At 38.4% G+C, this 9,932-nt stretch overlaps 1 protein-coding gene across 3 annotated transcripts in view; it reads left to right on the top strand.

Annotated features, from left to right (window-relative positions):
- The first annotated feature begins 3,890 nt into the window (after positions 1–3,890).
- LOC119724399 (nuclear receptor coactivator 7-like) overlaps positions 3,891–9,932 on the top strand; it is a 67,030-nt gene continuing 60,988 nt past the window's right edge. For all 3 annotated transcript variants that reach the window (XM_038195433.1, XM_038195437.1, XM_038195431.1), the window contains exon 1: positions 3,891–4,003. Coding sequence is in view for 1 of the 3 variants with exons in the window: in XM_038195431.1 (XP_038051359.1) it covers positions 4,002–4,003 (2 nt within the window). In the remaining 2 variants the exon portion in view is untranslated. The remainder of the gene's footprint in view (positions 4,004–9,932) is intronic.

Raw genomic sequence — 9,932 nt, 5'->3', positions numbered from 1 at the left:
TAAAGGTTTCGATGAATTACGCAATCAAAAAAAAAAATAAAGTCAGAACCAGTCTATATCAGACTGGTTCCGACTATAGCTAAGTTGGCGCGCATGCGCTCTTATTGCAATATATATAATTTAGTTTTTTTTCAAGTCGGCCGATCAAGTAGTTTCAGCACTAATTCAGCGCGCATGTCAGTTTGCGCTTCTTATGAAGATACACGGAGTCTCGGAATTCAGTTTCTCTAAAAGTAAAACAGATTTTTGTTTTTTAAACGTAAAGTAGGTCATTTTAACGTAAAACATTTCATTTTTGATTCTAATAAAAAAATAAGAAAATCATGATCATAATACTAATAACCTACGACATTTTTTTTTACACAATTTTACTTATTCTTTTGTACAATTTAGTAACATTGACAATCAGCGCGTATCTTGTTTCTAGATTTTAAGTAATTGATTTGACGACCAATAATTAAGTCAGCGCGCACGCGCACTCATCTATTCTACTCAAATCAGTATTTTGTGCAGTTACTTCTGAGAGTATTATTTGTTCTAACGTTAACTATACCAATATCTGCCGTCGAATTTAGCATGTTTAGTAGTTTAGCAGTTCCATGTTCTGTTTTTCGCGTCACATTTCCAGATTTCCTGTAATACGGAGCCTGAGATTTTTTACGCCGCCACATTTCCACATTCCACATCGCATTTTTCTTTCGTGTTAATTGCCTTTTAATGGCGTCGTTTTGTTCGTTTTTTTCTAGATCTAGATCTCGATATTTTTGCGTTGTGCATTTCTAGATTTTGTGTAGCATTTGTGCTGTCGCAAGTTTTTATTCCGCGTTGTGTTTTTTGGTTTTTTTTTTGGGGGGGGGGGAAATTTCAAGATTTCGCGTCGCATTAAGTTTTGATGCCGCGCATTTTACCTTTCGGCTCTTGAGATTTTTGCCTATGTAATTTATATTTGTAAATTTCGCAGTGCATTTTTATACCGGTAATTTCTTGATCAATCGTTCAAATCGAGAGAGTAAAATGTCATGTGTATTATTTTTGTGCTTAGCCTATTTGATGAATTCTTAAAGTTGTTCCCCCGTGCTATGCTCGAGTTTCACCTTGATAAGTAAATTAATTTAATTGACACATTTTCTTGCAATAAAAGTTATTGTCTTACTCTTGAATTAAACATCGTATAGGCCTATGAAAACTCAGCACAAGTTTGTTCTGGAACCGACTTTCGAAGCGGCACTACTTTTTTTTAAGGCGGACGTTTTGTTCGTTATATAGATGCGTAAATCAAGCAACGCAAAACGATTTATTCAGAGATTGAGAAAGTATTTCATGAAAACAAAACAGTCAATTTAAAAATTCGATAAGAGTAAAAATTGAATTCGATAAAAAGAGCACAGAGTTATCAATATTATTAATTTGATTGCATTTACCATTTAAGTGCTTTTGGGGTGTGGCACCTTGATAAATAGTTTTTAAAATTGAGCATATAATTTTTTTTAGCGTTACATTAGTTATGAGCTTTCCAATGGGACATCGCACGAAAAAATCAGCCCACGATAAGTTATAATTTCAACTTTTGATCAGAGAGCGGGACGCTCCTAACTCGTTCTGAATAATGTGCGCAATTTCTGAACTGGAGCGCGCCATTTCAAAACACTTTTTAAAACTGTACAAAGGCCTGCAAAAATAAACAAGCACATGTATTTGTTGCAGAACATTATATGTCGCTCGGAACAGAAAACGAAATTTCGAATAGGCACGTGTATATATACAATGTATACTACTTAAGCTTCACCAATCGATATAGACACTTAAAAGGCACTGAAAGAAATTAATACAATTATTTTTATGAGCCAATTTTTAAACGACCAGCAACTATGACCTCTGCTTCATAATATAATGATAAACCATTATTATTTTATTTAAAATTTAAATCGAGCCTTTGAAAACTTAGCTATTCTTCGTGAAATTCCGTTATTTCTTAACTCATATCAAAGGTGAATGGGGTTGAATTTATCATGGAAACCAAACAATTTTTTGAGGTAAATTTGACGTACGGAAATGTGTCAAAATCGTCTTTGATGTTCCAAAACGATTCCGGTTAAATACACACAGAAAAATGAATATGGGTGAACAAGGGGCCGCGAGGGGGGAGGGGGGGGGAGGAGGAGGGAGGGGCAAGTTGTCAGCTGGCCGTTGCAAACTGAAAAGTTGGTGAGATGGACCTCTTTTGACGCTAAGGGCCGCTCTTTCCCTTTTTTTAAATTCATATCTCACAAATCCGCAGAGGGCCAGCATGGATAGGGAATGAGTAACATAGATTTAAAAACCAGTCTACTCTTCTTCTAAGATAAACTTTAGATTTTTTTTTAAAGTATTTGATTTGATTTTAAAATTCATTATAATTATTATTTTATTTTTTTTAAGGGGGGGGAGATCTCCGTCGACCTTCATTGAATATTATGAAAAAAAAGTGGCGTCAGGTTGCAACCGTTTATTTCCTACATTTGTGTCCAAACGAATGCATTATTAGGCCATTATTAGGCCATTTTAGGGACCTCTGTACGGAACGCCCGCGAAGGAACAGAAGCAGCATCAGTCTTCATGAAAATTCTGAAGGCGAGTGCAGATGATGAGGAAGCACTTATAGAAGAAAATTCGAAGAGACTTTCGCTGAGAAACTAAACCTCTAAGCAATAGGCCTATCCATATTTTACTGTTACCATGGTGACTTTTTTGAGTTATAATTATCTAAAAAGAAAACAATCAGGAAATTCCCAGATAATTTTAAGGAAATGTAAAATTCAAATTTGGACTGAACGACTTCCTTTATTATTAGTCAAAAATACGAATAAGGCGCATACTTATATTATAAGACGTTTTTACATAATAGGCCAATAGTTCTGTAGGCATACATAATTGTTTAAAAAAAAGAGTGACAGAAAAAAACCAGGGGAGCAGGGTTAATTGAGGCAGATTTTGTTTTTCAATGATGTGGCCTACTCCAATTTTTATATATATACTTTTTACACATTTCATTTTCTCAAAAAATGCATGGATGAATACAATCAAACCGGAAAAGAGGAGTGCAGCTATAAACTTATAATAAAAATATAGGGGCCAAAAAAAGTTTTGTTGGCTAAAGTTAACCAAAAAAGGGAGGATCCAACTTTGAACATGATCATTTAAAATGACACACACCACACCACAAGGCAATAATATCACACTGTTTTAATGACAACTTTATAGAACCAATCGAAATAGGGTAATAAAATAAGATATGTGACGAAACACTAATTAATAATAATGTATCATAACCCCCTCCCCCCTTTTTTTGTCTTAAGTTTCAATTATCCGGTTAAAATAGCTAAAATAGGCCCATAAACTTTCTGGACTACAACCAACCAACGGAGTATACGCATGATGTACATGTACATGTACACTACGCCGGTCAACTCACTCTCCAAAGAAAAGCCCGGCGACTACTCGGAGCCATGTGTCGAATTCAAACCATACCGCGGCCCCACGTGCAGGTCGTCACGGTCCAGTGCACCCAACATGTCGAACACCTTATATTTTTTCTTGACACACCAAACACATAAATTGCCTTCACAAGTTTCACTCTATTACATGTATTTCCAAAGACGAGTCACTGAAGAACTCATAACTTTGTAATATTGACAAATAACAACTTAATGGGAAATTTTATGGGCTTTCGAAACACCACACCCCCAAAGTGCAAACTTACCATGCGTTTTTTCAGGTGGAAGTGAATATCGCCCTCTGACGTCCAGAATTTATCTTCATTGGTTCACGTTAATTTTTTGCATGATTTTAGCTTTAGTGCTGGATACCAGCTTGCGCGCAGTCTTTGTAATGAATTATTCATGAGAGACCAGAATCTAAACATGGCGAGATGTGACGGGGAAGTGAACACGTCTGCTTTCGAAGCATAAGTTTATGCTTTTCCCTTGTTTTCTGGCGGAATCGGCTATCGCCAAAACACAACCATGTGAGTATTCTTGCTGTGCATGTGGAATATTTAGTGATCGGGTGGTTAAGTTCAGCAGATGCAGAAAGAATTTAGGGACGGGTGGTGGCATTCAGTTCTTGGCAGGGGGTTCAAAATTGTGTTGAGGTGTGCGCTGAGACAGACTGGGACCGTGAGTGCATAAAAACGTGCAAAATTACTACTGACGTTTTTTTACTCACCATTAGGCTAATTAATGCCCACACAACACATACATCAAAATGCTTAAGTTGCAAGCATGTCACCTGCAAAATTTGAGACCTTAACTCCAATTTTAAGGCAAGTTTTTGACAGTTCAAAAACCATCCACGTTATTCTCCATGCTTTAGAAATGGTGGTGTGTTTCCCAAGGTATTCTGGGTAGGTGTAGGAAGAGCCTTGCAGCTTACTTGTTTTTTAATCGATGGCCAAATGAACATAGCGCCCTCTGTTAAAAAATGAAACATTCTGCATTCACTCAGATCAACAAGAGGGCGCTGTTTTATCTACACGATGAAATTGTTTTAGCTGAGGAGTCTTTTTGCACAATGCATTGCAGTACACATCAACGTGATGTTTCGCATTTGGATTTCGATAACTCCCTGCAAAATTAGAATTAAACGCTGAATTTTTGGTGATGCAATGCTCACAACAGCAACTTTGCAGGGCAGAAGTTTCGGGGATTATTGAAGAAACTGTAGTGAGTAAGAAGCTTGCACATTTGATTCACACTGGTTTTATTATGCAGCACAAACTTTTGCACAATATGGATGCCTTAAGTTTTGGGACTCTCATACACAGTATTTAGAGTCCCAAATTTTCGGACTAGCGCTGAGAGTACTCCTAGAACTATGAGGCTCCGCGTGAGCGGAGCCTCATAGATCAAGAAGCCCGCAAAATTGCCTGCAGCACAAAACACTAATAAAGTACAAAAACGTCCATCAAAATGCAGCCATTTCACACAGAACCGCTGCACAGTTTGCCCCTATACTCCGTACTTTATCTCTTGACATACTCACGTATCTTGTGCGGAACTAACATAGGTGGATTCTGTCGGTTTTTAGGCCAAAATGATGAAAAATATGCCCTTTCCGCACTGAGCCAACCTGACACTTGAAACGTGCACGCATATGATCGAGCGATGATTTTCGGTTCGCTCGGAGCGCGCCGCGGGGGGTACGGTACAAGCACGTCATTTCGCTTGTACCGTACCCCCCGCGGCGCGCTCCGAGCGAACCGAAAATCATCGCTCGATCATATGCGTGCACGTTTCAAGTGTCAGGTTGGCTCAGTGCGGAAAGGGCATATTTTTCATCATTTTGGCCTAAAAACCGACAGAATCCACCTATGTTAGTTCCGCACAAGATACGTGAGTATGTCAAGAGATAAAGTACGGAGTATAGGGGCAAACTGTGCAGCGGTTCTGTGTGAAATGGCTGCATTTTGATGGACGTTTTTGTACTTTATTAGTGTTTTGTGCTGCAGGCAATTTTGCGGGCTTCTTGATCTATGAGGCTCCGCTCACGCGGAGCCTCATAGTTCTAGGAGTACGCTGAGAGTTGGTTGAAAAATTGATCATAAAATTAATAACAGTATTTATGACAAGTTCAACCTTGTTCTTATTCTACACATAAATATGCACATACGCGGACGTGCTTGTGTACCTTAGGTTGTTGTATCTCTGTATGAATTAAAATTATTTGCATTATACTCATTTATAAGTATACATGTTATAATTTCTTGCAGTTAGGCTATTTTTATAATTTTATCGATAATTTTATTAAAAAAATACTAGGCTTCAGCATTTGCACTTGGCTTGAAAACTAGGGCAGCTATCAGCAGAAACCAGTTCAAGCTAATTCCCGACTCCCTGTCATTGTTCGAAATGCACTTGTGTTTACAAATGAGATCGGATCTACTCATTAACATTATCGATACATCGGGCTCGGTAACGGAATCGCACTCGGGATACAGGGACCATCGAAGGAATGCTGGGCACGCCAGTTCGCATTGTTCAAACACGAGTCAGAAATTTAATGTGTTCAAGATCGTGAGGGGAGCTCTTGGAATTGAACGGGAAATTTCACTTTTCATCCGGATCGTAAGTAAACTTCAGTACCACCATCTTAATCATTGATGTCTACTTGTACCTCAGGTGGCATATCTAGTGATTTTGAGGTCATTTTTAGGGTGAAATCTGATTTTTTTTGGGGGGGGGGCAATGTCGGGTTTTTGGGTCAATGTGTGCATTGTGTTGCTCAGCATGTGCGGTTTAGCTTGGACCCTACTATCGCGGCTATCACCAGACCATGTCCGAATGTTAAAAAGGCTAAAAAGGTTAAAAAGTTGGGTCCAAGTTACTCGGACTAGCCAGCGCTCAGTGGTCTGAAAATGGCGGAGGCCATGAAATTTAGCCTCAACACAGCTGCCGAAATCATCATTTCAAGTATTTTCTAGACCTACCAGTAGTTTTCAAATTTCGGACTTATTTTAATTTCCCATTTATTAAATCCCCCAGAGCCGTGAATCAGAAAAAGATGAAATACTCAGCCATTAAATATAGGATTCCATTGAAAACAATAAAACTTAAAAAAAAATGTGGACACACAAAATAAAGTTTCAAAACATCGGTCAGGCTGGGACTCAAACTCAAGCGGTGTTCACTGTGTCAAGGTCTTGGGCCGGACCTTGTGTTGTTTATACTCAGCTGTGCATACATTTAGGCCTACATGTAGATTATACTTGAAATCCTCCGCACTGCTCCAGGATGTCACTGGCTCTGCCTCAACATATTGACAGTGATTGCTGGAGGATTTTGCAGGATTGAGGCACTGGTCACCGCGTCAAGGACCACATTAAAATAATAACAGAGGATTTTGGAGGATTGAGGCTGTATGCACTTTTTACATGGAGGTAGTTGGAGGATTTTGCAGGATTGAGGTTGCATCTTAGTAAAAATGCCTCCAGGGAGTTAGGGATAATCATAAACATTGTATGTTTCATGTGCTTGGCAAATTTCTCTGTCATCAAATTTCTGCCAACATTCGAACCCATGACCAAGTTGGTTGAAGCAACTCCTTTAAGTGGCATAGAATTTCTCAAGGACCTCCTGTGGCATATGGAAATTAAAAAAAAAATATTTTGGGGGCTGAAGAGTAAGTAAAGATTGTGCCCAATTTTTTCCAAGAAAACTTCATTGCTCAATAAGCCATTGCTCAATATGCATTCTTCGCATGCCACCCATATCCAAGAAACATTATTGTTGCCGTTAACAATGAGATGGTACAAGGCTAGAATTCACATTGTTTGCCGACTTTTGGTCAGAGTTCCACAGACGTCTGTGAACTTTGCCCGACTCCTGACATGATGTCAAATACCAAAAATAATCTTCGGAATAATCGGATGGCTGTGGTTTAGAGGGATGATAAAGTTCGACTTTGGAGGTTGGGTTGTGTACTGTACATGTAGATTAAACTTGAATTACATGTACTTGTTATCATCCGATAGTCTGATGAGTTTGATGTGTCACAAGTTTTTTTCTGATGTTTTTTTTTTGCAGCAGGTGAAAAAAAAATATTAACAGGTTGACAACTTGTCCAAAATTTGGGACTCTCACTACTGTGTATGAGAGCCCTAAAACCTAAGGTATTGAAAACATGCAACACAAGAACATAGACTGGCACATGAAACAACCAGTCCAACACCCCTTTAGTACTGCGTCATTCAACTGTGTCAAAAGAAATTTGGTACCCAGTATCTATTTCTGCACATTCTCGATAGTCATGCCACCAGACTACTGAAGTGTCAATCTTATCAAAAAGTTGGACATGCACCAGTCTAGTCTTAGGCCTCAGGTTAAAAATCACTTGGCTTCACTCGGGTGCTAAATATTGAAGAAAAGTCTCCTTTAAAAATTGAATTGACACTCAAACTTGGCTGGTGAAATACTGAGGACCTTGTCATTAGTTTAGGAGAATGTTGTCAGCTAAAGAGTGAGTAAAGTTGGCCTGATTTTGTTTTGTGTGTTTTCTGTACTCAATGTCCCGATCTGGTTGACAACCATACAATTTCATAGCACTTTGCCAACTGATCAATATGGGATTGTGAAGTTTATGCACATGTATGGCTTTAGCAAGCTGAACAGAGTGAACAGACATCATAAAAATGCCTTATCTATTATTATGTACATATATCACAATGTTTACAATGCTCATTAACCCTTACTCTCTGAGGGTAGTTTACTGCATGTCAGTTGGTTATGCCAATGCCCTCCAGCTGCAGTTATTTGGCAGATAACAAGTCTTAACCGTGAAGGCTCCAATTGGCAGGAGTTGGAGGCCCTGGAGGGTGCCTGATACTGACCAGCTGGGGGCACTCACTTTGTTATCAGAGGACTCTCATTGTTCTCTGTGGCATGTATTGGAGTGCCTGTCCAGTTACCCTTGAAATGACATGGCAGATATTGGAGGGCCATGCAAAAAACATAGGAGATTTTCTTGAGGCACATATTGGCATGCGTTGGAGGGTCTAGTAGGGTAAGGGTTAAAGGGAAAATACAACATTTGCAAACATCAAAAAATAAAACTACCAAATCATTTTGAAATACCTTGCTGGACTGTTAGTGAATGACAGTGTAAAGCATCCTGTAAAATCATGGCACCTGGTATACTGTCATTTTCAAGAAAAGTGGTATTTTTGTATCAATTTCCAATGCTGGTCGGCCGACCAGCGTTGGAAAAAACTGGCTTTTTTTCAAATACTGGCCCCAATTGACCATCGCACTTGTTTGCAATTGATTACACACCTATGAACGGGTACAAGCCAGCTAGACTGGTTCCCTGACCTTACAATTCCCCAATGTATGTAAACTGCTCTGTTTCTTCTTATATGGAGTCAGGGAACCAGACTACAGGAAAATGATTGTTTTTCTTGGTTTTTATAGCATTTTCGAACCCAAAACCTCAAAAAAGTCAGTGTAACTATATTTGCTATATATTTCCAACCCCCCAATTCCATCCATTTCTGAAAATTACAGCAAAAGCAAATGATGTATATTCCCTTTAATGCTCTGAGCCCATTCCCCCTCCGATTCTAATTCAAATCAACTTGAATTATTCAGTTACAGTGCGTTGCACATGAATCTAATTCATGTCTTTGGTGCATTAAATGCCACATAATTCATTTCTTCACCATGTTAAAAATATCTGTTATGCATACATGTACCATAATTTTCCTTTTTTGGGGGGTAGAGGTTTTTGTTTTTATTTTTTGGTTGATTGGTTGAGAGGCTTATCACAAGAACAACTCATTGAAAATACTGCTTTTTTAAACAATTACATTTTGATATAAATCTAAAAAAAATGTTGTGGTTTTTTTTTTGAAAATCTTCAAATTGTTATTACTTGACTTTGTTACCATAAAACCCAACATTGACCCGACCACCGATAATCAAAGCAGGAAAGAGTAAAGAAATGACAAATTCCACCGAGCCCAGCGTCTGCGTTGAAAAGGATACTTGCAGTGAAGCACTGTGTGATTTAGAGATTAAATCTTGTTTATTTGCTTTGTGAGGTGGAATAAAAAGAACGAGACCAAAGACCGAGTTTAACAGCGCAGACGTGTTGTTCGAATCTGTGTCGTATTTCAGGAAAATTATTGTGCGTGCCATCTTGCATTATTTGTTACTGTTCATCCTCGTAGGCCTATACGATGAACATGGACATTTGGCTGAAGTATTGAGTCCTTGGTCTGTGATAGAATCTTAATTGTTTCATCTTGTCTCATTCATTCGCACAAGTCTTTTCTGCAAGACAAAAGACTGACAACCATTATCACAATGATGGTTTGGTAAGTTCTCTTAAAAAAAGAAAATTTAGCCATGAGATTTAACACTCTCAGGCTGTTTAATAAAAGGTCAGAAAATGGTCAAAGT

Source organism: Patiria miniata, unplaced genomic scaffold (genome assembly GCF_015706575.1).
Source record: "Patiria miniata isolate m_02_andy unplaced genomic scaffold, ASM1570657v1 HiC_scaffold_18, whole genome shotgun sequence".
NCBI lineage: Eukaryota > Metazoa > Echinodermata > Asteroidea > Valvatida > Asterinidae > Patiria > Patiria miniata.
The sequence above is the reverse complement of the archived record's forward strand: the minus strand, read 5'-3'. Positions and strand labels throughout refer to the sequence as shown.